At 41.2% G+C, this 17,595-nt stretch overlaps 1 protein-coding gene across 2 annotated transcripts in view; it reads right to left on the reverse strand.

Annotated features, from left to right (window-relative positions):
* RFWD3 (ring finger and WD repeat domain 3) overlaps positions 1–17,595 on the reverse strand; it is a 34,686-nt gene extending 17,091 nt beyond the window's left edge. Inside the window, exons 1-4 of one of the 2 annotated variants that reach the window (XM_061386718.1) lie at positions 16,834–17,595; positions 11,883–12,459; positions 6,926–7,128; positions 6,058–6,128 (exon numbers count right to left, since the gene is read on the reverse strand). In XM_061386718.1, the coding sequence (XP_061242702.1) occupies positions 6,058–6,128; positions 6,926–7,128; positions 11,883–12,457 (849 nt within the window). In that variant the 5' untranslated portion in view covers positions 12,458–12,459; positions 16,834–17,595. The remainder of the gene's footprint in view (positions 1–6,057; positions 6,129–6,925; positions 7,129–11,882; positions 12,460–16,833) is intronic. The other variant, XM_061386717.1, reaches the window with a different exon arrangement.

The following is a 17,595-nucleotide window of genomic DNA, read 5'->3' on the forward strand; positions in this document are numbered from 1 at the left end:
AATTTTATGTTGGATAGTCACTAAGTTATGTCCGACTCTTTGTGACCCCATGGACTGTAGCCCACCAGGCTTCTCTGTGCATGGGACTTCCCAGGCAAGAATACTGAAGTGGGTACCCATTTCCTTCAATTTTATGTACTGACAATAAAAAGCTCTCCAAGAGAAACTTCCCTGGTGGTCTAGTAACTGGGAATCTGCATTCCAATGCAAGGGACATGGGTTTGATCCCTGGTCAAGGAACTAGGATTCCACATGCCACAGAGCAACTAAGCCTAGGCACTGCAAAGACTAAGCCTGTGCACTCCAGAGCACAGAGAAGAGAAGAGAAGCTTGTGTGCTGCAACTAAAGAAGCCCCTGTGTGCTGCAACGAAGACCCAGCACAGCCAAAATTAAAAAAAAAAAAAGACATGACTAGAATCAAGATTAGTTGAGCAATTAATCACACATTTAATCACTTAGTCCTACAATTAAAAAAAAAAAGCTCTCCAAGATACAACAAGTCAGGGGGAAAAGAAATCAGTCCTGGAACAGGATAGTATATAATCTCTCTTGTGTAAATTTTAAAATAGAGCATTTAAATGAATTCAGTAAAGTCAAAGGATACAAAATTCATCTACAGAAATCTGCTGCATTTCTACACACTAACAATGAACTATCAGAAAGGGAAATTAAGAAATATAATCTCATTTATGAACTGTATTAAATAGAATAAAATAAACTAGAATTAAATCTAAACAAAGAGGTAAAAGACCTGTACTCTGAAAACTATGACACTGATGAAAGAAACTGAAGATGACATAAACAATTGGAAAAACATATTATGCTCATTGGAAGAATTAACATTGTTAAAATAATCATCCTCCTACCAAGGCAATCTACAGATGCAATGCAATCCCTGCCAAAATATGAACAGCATTTTTCATAGAACTAGACTAAATGATTTTAAATTTATATGAAAACAAAAGACTAGAAATAGCCAAAGCAATCTCAAGAAAGAAACCAAAGGTGGAAATATCACACTCTCTGATTTCAATCTGTACTACAAAGCTACAGTAATCACAACAGTAAGGTACCATCACATAAGCAGACATACAGATCAACAGAACAGAACAAAGGGTGCAAAGATAAACCCATACTTACTTGGGCCATTAATTTACAAAAACAGAGGCAAGAGTAGACAACGGGGAAAGACAGTCTCTCCAATAAATGCTGTTGGGAAATCTGGACAACTACATGCAAAAGAAATCAAATTGGACCACTTTCTCTTTCTATTTGATAATGGACTATAACAATATTGTGATAGTTTCAGGTGTACAGCAAAGGGACTCAGCCAAACACTGGACTACTTTCTCACATCATATACAAAAGTAACCTTAAAATGGACTACAGATTTAAATATAAGATCTGAAACCATAAAATTCATAGAAGAAAACATAGGCACTAAAGCTCTTTGACAGCAGTCCTAGCAATATTTTTTTGAATATGTCTTCTCAGGCAAGGGAAGGAAGCAAAAACAAACAAACCAGAGTATCAAACTTCAAGCTTTTGCACAGCAAAGGAAACTAACAACAAAATGAATAGGCAGCCTACTGAATAGGAGAAGATATTAAAAGATATATCGGATAAAGGGTTAATATCCAGAATAAATGAAGAGCTCACACAACTCAACAGCAAAGAAAACCTGATTAAAAATGGTCAGGAGGCGGGAATAGACATTTTGCCAAAGAGATGGCCAAGAGACACATAAAAAGAAAAGATGCTCAACATTAGTAATTATCAGTTCAGTTCAGTTGCTCAGTCGTGTCCGACTCCTTGTGACCCATGAATTCCAGCAGACCAGGCCTCCCTGTCCGTCACCAACTCCCGGAGTTCACCCAAACTCATGAGTCAGTGATACCATCCAACCATCTCATCCTCTGTTGTCCCCTTCTCTTCCTGCCCTCAATCTTTCCCAGCATCAGGGTCTTTTCAAATGAGTCAGCTCTTCACATCAGATGGCCAAAGTACTGGAGCTTCAGCTTCAACATCAGTCCTTCCAATGAACACCCAGGACTGAGCTCCTTTAGGATGGACTGGTTGGATCTCCTTGCAGTCCAAGGGACTCTCAAGAGTCTTCTCCAACACCACAGTTCAAAAGCATCAATTCTTCGGCGCTCAGTTTTCTTTATAGTCCAACTCTCACATCCATACATGACCACTGGAAAAACCATAGCCTTGACTAGACGGACCTTTGTTGGCAAGGTAATGCCTCTGCTTTTCAATATGCTGTCTAGGTTGATCATAACTTTCCTTCTAAAGAGTAAGCGTCTTTTAATTTCATGGCTGCAATCACCATCTGCAGTGATTTTGGAGCCCAGAAAAATAAAGCCAGCCACTATTTCCCCGTCTATTTGCCATGAAGTGATGGGACCAGATGCCATGATCTTTGTTTTCTGAATGTTGAGCTTTAGGCCAACTTTTTCACTCTTCTCTTTCACTTTCATCAAAAGGCTCTTTAGTTCTTCCTCACTTTCTGCTGTACAGGTGGTGTCATCTGCGTATCTGAGGTTATTGATATTTCTCCCGGCAATCTTGACTCTAGCTTGTGCTTCCTCCAGCCCAGTGTTTCTCATGATGTACTCTGCATATAAGTTAAATAAGCAGGGTGACAATATACAGCCTTGATGTACTCTTTTTCCTATTTGGAACCAGTCTGTTGTTCCATGTCTAGTTCTAACTGTTGCTTCCTGACCTGCATATAGGTTTCTCATGAGGCAGGTCAGGTGGTCTGGTATTCCCATCTCTTGAAGAATTTTCCACAGTTTCTTATGATCCACACAGTCAAAGGCTTTGGCACAGTCCATAAAGCAGAAATGGATGTCTTTCTGGAACTCTCTTGCTTTTTCGATGATCCAGTGGATGTTGGCAATTGATCTCTGGTTCCTCTGCCTTTTCTAAATCCAGCTTGAACATCTGGAAGTTCATGGTTCACATATTGCTGAAGCCTGGCTTGGAGAATTTTGAGCATTACTTTACTAGGGTGTGAGATGAGTGCAGTTGTGCAGTAGTTTGAGCATTCTTTGGCATTGCCTTTCTTTGGGATTGGAATGAAAACTGACCTTTTCCAGTCCTGTGGCCACTTCTGAGTTTTCCAAATTTGCTGGCATATTGAGTGCAGCACTTTCACAGCATCATCTTTCAGGATTTGAAATAGCTCAACTGGAATGCCATCACCTCCACTAGCTTTGTTCGTAGTGATGCTTCCTAAGCCCCAGTTGACTTCACATTCCAGGATGTCTGGCTCTAGGTGAGTGATCACACCATCATGGTTATCTTGGTCATGAAGATTTTTTTGTTCAGTTCTTCTGTGTATTCTTGCCACGTCTTCTTAATATCTTCTGCTTCTGTTAGGTCCATACCATTTCTGTAGGTTATTGAGCCCCATTTTTGCATGAAATGTTCCCATGGTATCTCTAACTTTCTTGAAGAGATCTCTAGTCTTTCCCATTCTATTGTTTTCCTCTATTTCTTTGCATTGAGCGCTGAGGAAGGCTTTCTTATCTCCCCTTGCTATTCTTCGGAACTCTGCATTCAAATGGGTATATCTTTCCTTTTTGCTTCCCTTCTTTTCACAGCTATTTGTAAGGCCTCCTCAGACAGACATTTTGCTTTTCTGCATTTATTTTTCTTGGGGATGGTCTTGATTCCCGTCTCCTGTACAATGTCACGAACCTCCATCCATAGTTCATCAGGCACTCTGTCTATAGGATCTAGTCCCTTAAATCTATTTCTCACTTCCACTGTATAAAGGATTTGATTTAGGTAATACATGAATGTAATTATCAAGGACATGGAAATTAAAACCACAAAGAGATACCACCTTATACCTGTCAGAATGGCTATCGTCAAAACAACAACAGATAGCAAGCACTGGCAAGGATACGGAGAAAAGGAAACACTTGTGAACTGTTGGTAGGAACATAAGCTGGTGCAGCCACTAAGGAAACAGTATGGATTATGGACAAATACCATATGATCTCACTTAAATGGAATCTAAAACATAAAACAACAAAAAACCTGCAGACTAACAGACATAGAGAACAAATGGGTGAGTGCCAAAGGGAAGGGAGTGGGGGGCGGGGTATGACAAAACAGGTTGAAGGGGATTAAGAGGTACTAACTTGCACTCATCTCACATGCTAGCAAAGTAATGCTCAAAATTCTCCAAGCCAGGCTTCAACAGTATGTGAACCGAGAACTTTCAGATGTTCAAGCTGGATTTAGAAAAGGCAGAGGAACCAGAGATCAAATTGCCAACATCTGCTGGATCATCGAAAAAGCAAGAGAGTTCCCAAAAAACATATACTTCAGCTTTATTGACTATGCCAAAGCCTTTGACTGGGTGGATCATAAGAAATTGTGGAAAATTCTTCAAGAGATGGGAATATCAGACCACCTGACCTACCTCCTGAGAAACCTGTATGCAGGTCAGGAAGCAATAGTTAAAACTGGACACGGAACAACACACTGGTTCCAAATAGGAAAAGGAGTACGTCAAGGCTGTACATTGTCACCTTGCTTATTTAACTTATATGCAGAGTACATCATGAGAAATGCCAGGCTAGATGAATCACAAGCTGGATAAAGAAGATTGCAGGGAGAATTATCAATAACTTCAGATATGCAGATGACCGCCCTTATGGAAGAAAGTGAAGAACTAAAGAGCCTCTTGATCAAAGTGAAAGAGGAGAGTAAAAAAGCAGGCTTAAAGCTCAACATTCAGAAAACTAACATCATAGCACCTGGTCCTATCACTTCATGGCCAACAGATGGGGGAACAATGGAAACTGACAGACTTTATTAGCTTGGGCTCCAAAATCACTGCAGATAGTGACAGCAGCCATGAAATTAAAAGACGCTTGCTCTGTGGAAGAAAAGCTATGACCAACTTAGAGAGCATATTAAAAAGTAGAGATAATTATTTTGCTGACAAAGGTTCATCTAGTCAAAGCTATAGTTTTTCCAGAAGTCAAGGATGGATGTGACAGTTGGATCACAAAGCTGAGCACTGAAGAATTGATGCTTTTGAACTATGGTGTTGGAGAAGACTCTTGAGAGTCCCTTGGACTGAAAGGGGATTCAACCAGTCCATCCTAAAGGAAATCAGTCCTGAATATTCATTGGAAGGATTGATGTTGAAGCTGAAACTCCAATACTTTGGTCACCTGATGCAAAGAACTGATCATTGGAAAAGCCCGTGATGCTGGGAAAGATTGAAGGCAGGAGAAGGGCACGACAGAGGATGAGACGGTTGGATGGCATGAACAACTTGATGGACATAAGTCTGAGCAAGCAGTGGGGAGTTGGTGATGGACAGGGAAGCCTGGCGTGCTGGCATCCGTTGGGTCTCAAAGAGTTGGACACAACTGACTGACTGAACTTCCAGTTATAAAATAATAAACCATGGGGATGTAACATATAGCATGAGGAATGTGGTCAATAATACTGTAATAATTTTGTATGGGGACAAATGGTTACTAAATTTATTGTGGTGATCACTTTATAATGTATGCAAATGCCAAGTCACTTTGCAGTACACCTGGAACTAACATTGTATGTCATCTATATTTCAATAAAGAAAAAAATTATACATATAAGTAAATTTACATGAGCATAATTTTTCTAAAGAGAATAAATAAAAACAGAAACATGCAAAAAGTGAATCAACGATGTTTCAGAACTGGCAGGGTCCACAGTTTATATAAATATGTCTCATATTAAGGACAGTGATATTATTTTTAAAAATAAAAACGGTTTATCTCATAGCAAGCATTCTGCCAGACAGTTCATAAACTGCATTCATGTCTGCTATTTTAATTGATACATAACCTTGTTAGGTGGGCAGGACAAGTTTTCAAACCTTCCCCTACCCTCTGTTTTTAAACCTAAGGGTAAGGAGTCACACAAATGATGAGTAACACCTGGGCCCCCTGCCGACAAAGTCTATGAGTTTTAAATTTTAGCCTGCAGTCTCCTTTTTAAATGTAAATGCAAATTTAAAAGGATGTTCATATTACCTGTTTGGGGACAGTGTCTTCTCCACCAGCACATATAACTTCTTGGTCTGTTGAGGTGTCTTCTAGTTCCTCTGTCAAGTTGTTTCCAGAAATGATGGGACAGGTAACATACAAAAGACGATATAAGTCAGGTATGAGGTTAGCAGGAGAGCCTAACTCACCACAGCTTTCCCTTTTACAGCAACACTACCAATTAGAAATGGCAGGGAGAGCAGATTCAGTCTCTGGTTGGGGAACTAAGATCTCACATATTAAGGAGCCAAAAAAAAAAAAGAAGAATTCACTGATGCTATTTCAATCTAAGACCCTATGAATACATTCATTACTTTTTTTAATGCTCAAACTGCCCCAAAATGCTCAAAGTTCCCTAAGCCACTAGGTTCTCTTTCAAGGTTACACCTATGCCTACTGACATAACTGTTAAGACATACAGCTTTGCTTTCTACCATAATAAGATGCCCTAGGCTCATCCTGTAAATCTCCTATCACAGACTTGGAAAAAAGTGACCAATTCAGTGGGTCACAAATCACATAAAATTGCAAGCCAGATAAAATCCTTTCAGTATAGTTATGGCCAGTGTAAGCTCATGGCATCACCAACTCAACAGACATGAGTCTGAGTAAACTCCAGGAGTTGGTGACGGACAGGGAGGCCTGGCATGCTGCAGTCCATGGGGTCGCAAGGAGTCGGACAAGACTGAGCGATTGAACTGACTGAGTGTAAGCTCTGTACTATAAAGCAGTAATCTATGACCTCCGGAGTGAAGAGGAAAAGTATCAAAACACAAGTCTAGAGTTTCTAGCCTTCTGGAGCCTAAGCTTGTCGGATGTTGACCTTGTGAATGAAATCTGGATAAAGAATACTCACCTTCTAAAACAACAGCTTCAGGCTCCTCTGCCTGGGCAACTCCCTCCTCAAACTCTGTGGAGCTGTCACTGTCAGAATCAGAACTACCTGATACCTGCAAGTCATCAGAGACAAGATTCCTAGTCTCTGAATCATAAGAGGTGGTTGATGAATGAGGCTGGGTCCTGCTCGCTTGAAAGAAAGCATCCAACGGTGCTCTCAACCTACACATGGAGAAAGACAACAGAATTCTAGTACAACATACTATCATCACAAGAATAATCCACAGTAATTTGGAGGTAAATCCTAGTCATTTTAATGCATCACCAGGCCATTAAATGCTGAAGTAGGAACAGAGATTCAGGCAGATGCTGACTGGACTACATATGCTCTTTCCATTCAATTATTCCATTAGCTCACACTGAAGCTGGACCCTTCTGCTAAAAGCTAATCTTACTTTACTGGTACTTCTTTTGTCAATATCTTTTAAAGACATGACTCATTAATACATTAAAAGAAAGAGAGAAAACTAACTTGGCAATTTGTCTGCTGATATTAGGGGGCTGAAAAGAGAGTGAGCAAGACAAAAAACGGCCCTATTGATCAAATACAGCCTCATGAACTCTGCTGCTGCAGCTACTCAGACCAAGGTCTTTGGGGGTATTAAGTCTGGCTACAGTCATTATTGTTTCAATTCTCATTTTAAGCCATTTTTCAAGTTAAAAATGCTAAAAAAAAACAACCAAAAAGTTAGACATTCTCTCTTTTGCCCACTCAAACTTTCTGTTGAGCTCTCCAGTGACTTTTTTTTCCATTTAGTACATGTATCAACTTCAGTATTTCTACTTTGTACATTTTTATAACTTCAGTCTCTTTATTAAAATTGTCTACCTGGTGACACGATGTTTTATCCTTTGCTTTAGTTTTTTGAATATATTTAAATAATCTAGTAAGTTCAACATTTTGGTTTCTTCATAAACAATTTTTTTTCCTGTGTAATGATTATATTTTCTTTACACATCTTATATTTTCTTGAAAATTGGACATCTCATAAAACAATGTGATAACTCTGGAAATGAGAATTCACCATTCCCAGGGTTTGTTGCTGTTATTTATTATAGTTGCTACTGTTTGTTTAGTGACTTTCTGAAGTAATTCTATAAAGTTTGCATTCTTTGCTATGCGTGCTGGTTAGCTTTGTGCTCAGCTCATGACTAGACAGAGATTTCCTTAAACACCTGGAATCAGTAAGCCTCCCAGTCTTCACTGAGGTATCTGACGTGTGTGTTGGGGCACATCATCAATAATCAGCCAGGCAGGTGACAACTCTACCTTATACTTCATTTCTTGCTTATGCAGAGCCTCAAGGTCAGCCAGAGATGAGAGCTAACTGCCTCAGTGCCTTCTTAAGCCTCTCCTGAGCATGGGTACAGCTGCACACAGCCCTCGACATGTATGTGGCCTTTTAGATTCCCATGAATATGTCAGAACTTTTTAAAACCCCATATGAAGATCACATTCCCCAGCTTTTCCTTTTAGGCTTTTTGATTAGTCTAATGTTTGCCCCAGTGACCATCCACTGCCTCAAGCAGATCCTGGGGAATAGGCTTTAAGCATAAGCCAGGAATAACCTTTCAAGTGGCATTTTCCAGGAAATCACTGAACAGGTGAAACAAGAATTCTTTGGGATTGAGGTTTCAAAGTACCTCCAATTCCATTCTACTCTCTCTAGTTGCTTCTAGGCTACTGGCCCTTCACTGTGATTACAGGCAGTTTTCAAGACTACTATGGAGCTGAAGAGAATGGGAATAGGGAATGCCACAAAGCTCACAGTTCTTACTGAGACTCAACTGGCTTTCTTTGAGACTCACTCACTGAACTGCTATAAGCACTGGATAATTTCCAGAATACTGAAATAGTTGATTTTGATAAATGTTGGCAGTTGTTTCATTGATTCGATACAGAGGATTTTTCTGAGGTCCTTATTCTGCCATTTGCACTAATGGCACTCAGGTTTGCCTTTTTAAGAAAATGCTAAGCAAGTTTACAAATTTATTTTTAAGAACTATGCGTGAACAGCAGCTATAGCTACTCATGAGGATAAGCACATAAGCGCAGCACTGCCTAAGAACATTTGAACTAAATGAAATACATAATAAAGTTAACCTATTACAAGCATAGGGCTTCCCTTATAGCTCAGTAGATAAAGAATCTGCCTACTGCAATGCAGGAGACCCAGGTTCAATTCTTGGGTCAGAAGATCCCGTGGAGAAGGAAACGGCAACCCAATCCAGTATTCTTGCTTCGAGAATCCCATGGGCAAGGAGCCTGGCAGGCTACAGTCCATGGGGTCGTAAGAGTCGGACATGACTTAGCACCTAAACCACCATCATTACATGCATATCAATAGCATTCTATATAGAAACCAGCAAAAATTGCTTTTATTAGCAAATAGGCATTTCCAAGGTCAGCAGGGGACTATGAAGAGCAACTGGGAGACAGTGGTTAGGAGTATAGTCTTAAAATCCTCCTCTTTTCCTGTACTCATCATCTCTAGATTAAATAACAGTAGAATAAATTCTTGCCCCTTGCCTACCCTCTGTAGTCCTAGATTCCATAAGCTCCATGAAAACAGATACCCTGATCTGTCCTGTTCAGATGTATGTATCTCCAAGGCAAAAGTTCAGTCTCTCACATAGTGGAGTGTTACAAATAGCTGACAAATGAATGATGATGCTGACAGTCAGAATCAAGCAGCCTCAAACAAAGAAACAGGAAAGGAGTTTGTGACCTTGATTGAGAAGTAGTTGGGAAGAATATCCCACTAGGTAGATTCCCCCAATGTGGTGGAGCCTGAGGCAAAAGCATCTCACCTTGGCCCAGGCTCCCAATACCGGGTGCAGGGGTAGTGTGTCAGGTGAGTAAATGCCGCCAAACACCATCATGAGAAATTCACTTCAAGATATTCAGAAGGTATAAGCAAATCAGTCCTGGGAAAGCTCAGACTTCTGTGTGAATTTAGTGTGGAATTTATTCACAACACAATATTTAACAGCAAAAAATTTTAATGTCTCATTTATCAGGCTCCAGAATCCATGTTCTCTGCACAGTGCTTTGCCTGGAAGGTTTATTCTCTTTGTGGAGACAGACAAACTGACATCATTTAACATCTAAATTCTGTAGCTCAATCCCTGAGCACAGATTCTATATACATCAAGAAATTTTCTGATTATAGAGTTTGGCTTCTGTGTGTCAGTATCCTCTAGGAGAACCATGCTGACAATACCAGAGAATCTGGTCTCTGTGCTGTTTCTAATTTTCTCTGTAAATTGGTGTCTGGTTTATAAGTGTCGTTCTCCTGTGAACTCATTACACTAATGTCCTCAATCAAGTACAATCCCCTCACCCACTCACTCAATGTATGAACAACCAAGCCTGAGGACAATTTAAGAGTCCTCTTCACAGTTCCTGAGGATACCACTCTCAATTCTCAGCCCCCTTATTATTTCAACAGGGTCGCCAAATTGCACGACAAGGTACCTTCATCTATGACACAAATATATGAAATCCTACTTTGCTTTGAAAATCATTGTAAATGGCACCTTAAAATAACAGAGTAGCATGCACTTGCAACTCCTGTCAACACAGAACTAGGCTCTTCTCACCCTTGATGGATCACATCCAGCATTGACCAGGCATTAGACTACAGCTACAGTAACAGCAGCCCTGATACACTAATTAGCAGGATCCACTGAAAAGGATGCTGAAATTCAGAATCAGAAGGCACAATTCCAATTCCAGGGTTATCTCAGTCAAATCATAAATCACCCCATCATCTTCCTCATTTGTAAAACACAGGTAACAGATGGCCCAGCTACCACTATTTAGTGCCATCTCATTCTTTTCAATATTTATTTTTTATTATTTATTTGTTTGGCTGTACCGGGTCTTAGTTGTGGCATGCAAACTATCAGTTGCCAAATGTGGGATTAAGTTCTCTAACCAGGGATTGATCCCAGGCCCCCTGCATTGGGAGTGCAGAGTCTTAGGCACGGGACCACCATGGAAGCCCCACATTATTTTCATAGTGTTAGAAAAATGGATCTGATTGAAGCTTCCTTTATTTGCTTTTGTAGACAACAGTCAGATCCAGGTTCCAACATCAGCTCTAACCTCCTCTGTACTGTCACTCCGAGACCCTGAATAGATCATTCTCTCAGGGTCCAAGTTTCTTTCACATTTAAAATGAAAAGGTTGAATTCAGTCTCTTTCAACATTATGAAGACATTTAGAGAGCCAACTGTGGAACTAAGTATTTCAAATAAAGCAGAAGTTAAAAAACAGATTAAAACATAGACAACTGTTATTCTTCATAATAACTGTCAAGACTTGACAGCTAACCCCTTCAAGAGGCAATTTCAAACCAAATCCTATGGAAGAAAATTATTTTTAACTCTACAACACAGTATCAGGTGAGGAGGGCTAGAATGTTTCCCAGTCAGATAAGTTCTATATTAATTCACACTCTACTTTTCACAAGGGTTCTCTAAATCCAGCCTGCCCATCTTACAAAATCTACTGTACCACTAAGTGCAGTGCCAATGAACAATGAATCTCGGGCAAGTGGAGTGGACTTGCAAGTTAAAAAAAAAAGAAAAAAAAAAAATATATATATATATGATGTACGAGAGACAAATGCTCGAAAGAAAAGCCAGCCTCTACAGACATCACTGCCAACAAACTACCAACAAGTTTTCAAAACCTATCTGTATACCTTTATCCTCTCCACTACTTTGCGAAGTAAATAAACCAAGTAATTTTATTTTCATCTGATTTATGAGGTACTGAGGGTTCAGAAAGGTTACCTGACTTGCCAAGTCACAATGCCAATTCCTGGCAGCACTGGGGCTATCATCGGGGCCTAAGGTTCATAATTCCCAATCAGGGTACTAATCCCACTATTTACACATCTATTTACCTGGCACTGTTTGTCCTCTGGGACCCTCCTGCTCTTGCCCTCCGTGAAGCAGAACTCCTCCTACTCCTCCTCGCTCTCACGGGCCCCACTCTGCGGTCTGAAGTTGGTCGCAGGAATTCCAGCATGCCATGAAGTCTCTGCAGCCCACTGATGAAGCTGTTCATTGAATCCAATGAAGTCACTTGGGGAGTGTGGTTAGCACCAGATCTCGGTCTAAACTCCTCTAAAACTCCTGGATTGAGGTTCCCCACAGTCTCTGTTTCTGAGAGCTCCACTTCCTCTAGCTCAATAGGTATCTGTGGAATAGGCGGAAGCAGCGGCACTCTCTCTGGGCTGTTGATCAGCTCCTCAGGAATGGGTTGGAGCAGAGGTGGTCCTCCTTCGATGCTGACCACCTCAGCAAGTACAGGATGCAACATGGGTGGTCCCTCCTGGCTGCTGACCTCCTCAGTATGAGGAGGCTGGAGCAGGGGTGGTCCCCCTTGGCTGCTGACCACCTCAGCAGGAGCAGGCTGTTCTGCAGCACCATGATCTAATTGCACCTGAAGATCATATTCCATTGCTTCATGAGCCATCACTGAGGAAGCAATATTTGTAAAAAGTATTAGTAAAATGTATCAGCTACGTGGCATGTTTTATTTAATTATGTCTATCATTTAATGTTTAAGATCATTCTTGACAAAACTGAGAAACTTAAAAAGATGATTTTAGCTCTTTTCTTATAATAAGGACTTTTAACCAGTTATCCTGTTTGCCCTTCGAAAACATAAAGTCATGTGATCATGCTGCTGCTGCTAAGTCACTTCAGTTGTGTCTAATTCTGTGGGACCCCATAGACAGCAGCCCACCAGGCTTCCCCATCCCTGGGATTCTCCAGGCAAGAACACTGGAGTGGGTTGCCATTTCCTTCTCCAATGCATGAAAGTGAAAAGTGAAAGTGAAGTCACTCAGTCGTGTCCGACTCTTCGCGACCCCATGGACTGCCGCCTACCAGACTCCTCCATCCATGGGATTTTTCCAGGCAAGAGTACTGGAGTGGGGTGCCATTGCCTTCTCCGCATGTGATCATAGCACTAGTCTTTGAAAGAATCTATAAAATAAGAGAATTGAACTACTGAAAATAATCCCCCAGACCTCTTGCAGTTCTGTCATGACCTGTATATGGACATTTACTACAACAAATGCATACAATGCTATATTTAACTTTAGTAGGCAATATTCATCTTTCATGGCACTAAAGTGCAAAAAATAAACACAGAAAGAACATTTCCACAAAATAATTAATAACTCAAAACAGAAATTTACCTATTTCCTCCAAAAAGGCTGAGCAACCTTTATTTACTTCAACTTTTTCTTTTTTTTTTTTTTAAATTTTTTAATTTTTTTTTTTTTTTTAATTTCAGGTATACACGTGCTCCCCATCTTTTGTTTTCTGTCTCTAAGTCCATTTGTTAGTCCGTTAAATAAATATTTATTAAGCACTGGTTATGTTCCTTTCATTATTTGTTTCCTGTCTCTACTCCACTACATTAGTCTATTTTTCAAGAAATATTTAAGCATCTGTCATATAGTCAGACACTCCACAGAGGCAAACAGATAAGTGGATAAGACCCAGCGTAATACAATTTACATTCTAGCAAATGAGAGAATAAACAAATCAATGTGAAAAATTATATATTGTGCCATTTGGTTTTGGGAGTGGGGGGCAAGACACAACAGTGAGAGGTGGCCTCTTATAAGTGAAAATTAAACCAAGACAAGAAGGATTAAAAAAAAGTTGGCCATATGAAGAGCCAAGAAAGAGTTTCAGAAGAAAATTAATACAAGGTGTCTGCTAAGTATGGGTTTAGTGCATCAGAGAAACTAGGAAGCCCAGCATAACGAGCACAGTAAGAAAGAGCAGACAGTATGAGATTTAATATGAGGAGTGAAGTTGATGATACACAACACTTTCACTAAAAGGCCTTGGTAAGGAGTTTCTTCTGTAGGACTGTAGGAGAGGAAAAGTGCAGGCAAAGTGACCACTTTATAGTAGCAGTGGAGATGGAAGAGTAGACAGCTTTAAGAATCCTCAGTATAGTCATGCCACTTAAAATCTTGGGATAGATTAACTACCTAAGAAGGAATTGAGATAGAAGAAAAGCAGGCCAAGGACTAATACCAGAGACATTAACATTAAAAGGATAACAGTTATAGGAAGAGAACCCAGAAACCAAGACCATGAGGTAGGAGAAAACCTGGGAGAGTGTGGTGTCTTGGAAGAATGATGCAAGGAGGGGACAGTCAGATGTGTCAAGTGCTACTGAGGGGAAGAATGGCCACTAGATTTAGCAATGCAGAGGTGACAGATAATCTAGAAAAGAGCTGTTTGCCAAAAGTGGTGAGTAGAGGCCAGACTGGAGTGGTCAGCATAAATGCAGAGAAGTCCAATAAACACAGTGGATGAAGTATGTTTTTCTTTCCTAGTCATTCCTGAAAATCCATGAACATGACCCTGATCCCCTTGCAAGAAATAGCATTAAAAAAAGAATAAGTCACAAGCACAAAGCAAAGAGTGTATGAGACATACAAATCAGTTTTCCATACCAAAACTGGTAGGACTGTGTGCTACTGAAAAGCAAGCTAATTTCCACTGAGGGAACTGTAGAAACAACATATCACAGAAGACAGCACTGAAAGATGGAGATGGAAAGGAGGATCAGCTGAAAGCCTGTGAAAGTAATCTGTTCCTCAAGGAAACAAAAAACACCTCTCCCTATGCTGCAGAAAACTGGAATTTTGAACCACACAGACTTAAGACCAGCAGTGAAAACAAGGAGTTAAGTGAAATTCTACAAACTTTCACAAGTGTGAAACACTTCCAACCCTTCTCCCCAGCTGCACAAATCCAGAATGCAATATTCTGGTTTTTACATATTCTCTGTGCCTCAAGGCAGTAGATTAGAGGACTGTTCTCTAGAGAAAACCAGCTGAAGAGAAAAGATCTATAAATACTAACACTTGTAAATCTCAAGAAAATGGCTAGGTCTCTGTCCTTACATCTAATGGTAAAAGTCCCTTGGTTGGTAAGGTTCAGTCATTCATACACAGCTTCCAATCAGTTTTCTGGGGGGAGGGGGAGTGCTCTCTGCTAAACAAACAGCCAAAGAACAACTGACATTCAAGAAAAGCCTCCAACATGAGAGGAGACCAAAGCAGACAAAGAGAAGAAACTTGGAAAAAAGAAATGTGATGCAAGAAATGGTAAAAAGTAAGTAAATATAATAAATCCAAACTTAAAATGCCAAGGGAAAAAAATCAAAATAAAAGCTTTAATAGAAGGATTGCAAAATAAACCTGAAGAACTCTCAGAAAACAAAAGACAGCAAAAAATAATATTTAAAAGGTTAAGTCAGAATACCTGACTAACTGAAGTACAAGAACAAGAACTCAAAATGGAGAAAAACGTGAAGCAAAACCTCTGGTCAAGACGGAACCATAAACTTTCTTCCAACTAAGAATCCCAATTCAGTAAATTTCCTCAAAAATTATACTGAAAAGAAAAAAGCAGACTACAGATGAAACTTCGTTATTAATTCCATCTTTAGGGCACTTAAAAATATGCAAAACCACACTACTATATGGATTTATAAATATAAGGTAGTATAAAACAAGCCCGAGCATGAAAAATACCCAATTCAGGAGAGGGAAGGTGCTGGGGTACATATGAGGTTTTGACTATAGAATTTATTTATTTAAGAAAAAGAAAGAAAGAAAAACTCTACCAAAAGGTCAAAGTCAAGATTTGTTAGATAGGGGTGGTGAATGCACGAATCTTTTAAAAATTATTCTGTGCTCTTTTCAGTATGGTTAACATTAAAAAGTGAAATTTCTTCCCATGATATGCCAGTTCTGATTAGAGAACAAAAGTTCTGATGAGATGTGAAAGGCCCAGAGCCAAATCCCAGCCTCATTCATCGGTGTATCCTACACAAGAAGTACACAGTAGATGCTAAATACTTACTGAATTACCCGCCATACATACACCTAAAAACGCAAAACCAATCAACTTCTATGAACATATCAGCACCCAATATTGACAGACAGAATTGATAGAGAACAACGTCATCCTGGAAGAAAGTTCTCTACACGGCGCCGTGCTGGAGCAAAGCTTCCCCCATCAATGTGGGCCAACACAGAACCCGCCAGGCCTGGGGTTGAGCAGGCGCGCGTCGGCAGGTCCCTCCCCCCTCCCCCCCTGACGTGAGCAGCCCGGTCCTAGAAATCCCGTGGTTTTCCCAAGCTTTCTTACTCAGATTTCAACCAATGTCCACGCTAGGTGCGATGAAGACTCCCAATTAAAAAGACGACTAGGCGCGGGCGGGGAGTTGGGCCGACCTGGGTTCGAATCCCTGTTCGGTCACGTCCTACCTGAGGCCCTTACTTAGGACGGTTGCCCAGCTTCCGTGTTCGACTTATTCGTCTTTAAAAATGTGGGGATAATACAAGTATTTACGTCACAGTGTTGCTGTGAGGTAAAGCTGGATAGAACGATAGGTCTTTCGTTCAACTTGAAAGTGAGGCAAGTAGCGGGCACTCCGAGGGACAGCAGTTATCTGCACAGGAAGAGTCCGAGGCTCCACTCCCTGGAGAGCGACCAGGGACCTCTGACTCCGGGCCAGCGACTTCTTGAACCCTGCCCCGCGGCGAACTCTGCTCGTTCCAGGAATCCGGAGTTCCTTCCTTCCCCGCCCCACCGGCACCTCGGGGGCCGCCCCAGCAGCCCCGAAAGAACGGGAATTTAGGTGCCTCGGCCCCGACCGTTGGGGCCGCCCGGAGCGCCCAAATCTCCTCAGACCACCGAGTTCAAGCCCGCCCCCAGCCCAACTCGGGCCCTACGTCCAGGGACCCAGGGGAAGTCTTCCCGGACCCAGACGCCCAAGGCCTGGGTAGAGGCAAGCGCCCGCCTCACCTGAAGCCAGAGCACACGGTCAGAGTCGCAAGGTCGCCGGAGGCGCAGCAACCCCCTTAGAAAAACTTGCCGGACGGGCTACCACAGCCTCTTGCCCGCCGCTCAAGCTGCCCGCCTGAGGTGCTGGCTCGGCCTACTCCTATTGGGCAGCAGTTCCAGCCGGTAGCCAATAGCCTCTCTTCTTCTTTCTTTGGTCGCCGCTGACTGAAACAGCGGCGCTCTCATTGGCTGACCCTTCGTAAACGGGGCAGGCAGGACCACGCGCAAGGAAGCCTCGTACAATTGGTAGAAATCAACGTCCGTCAACACGCGCCCAGCCCCCAAAGAGAAAAACGGAAGAAGGGTTTTACCGCTCTTTATTTGAACTTTGTGGCGGGAGAAAGTTGTAAAGGAAAGATTTCTTAGTCCATTTTGAAACTATGAAAGTATTAAAACTGTGCCTCATGCTGTTGCTCCTAAAGTCTTTGGTGAAGAAGATGTCTGTCACCAAAGCCAACCTTAGCATTTGTACTTTTTTTTCCCATCTCCCTGCCTTTAAGGGAGCTTCTACTGAGCAAGGTTAGTATGAGGAGTAAGGAATTTTATTTTGTAAACAAATACAAATATTATGGAGTAGAAAGAAAAGTATTTTGAATGATTCTCACTGTTGTATAAGTAATGGCAGAGGAGCCTCCAGGGAGCGGACCCTCAGACTCTAAATATGCAGATTAGACAATACATAGAAGCAAAAAAGAAAAATTGTCTCCAGAGAAGTCATTGTTA

Source organism: Bos javanicus, chromosome 18, assembly GCF_032452875.1.
Source record: "Bos javanicus breed banteng chromosome 18, ARS-OSU_banteng_1.0, whole genome shotgun sequence".
NCBI lineage: Eukaryota > Metazoa > Chordata > Mammalia > Artiodactyla > Bovidae > Bos > Bos javanicus.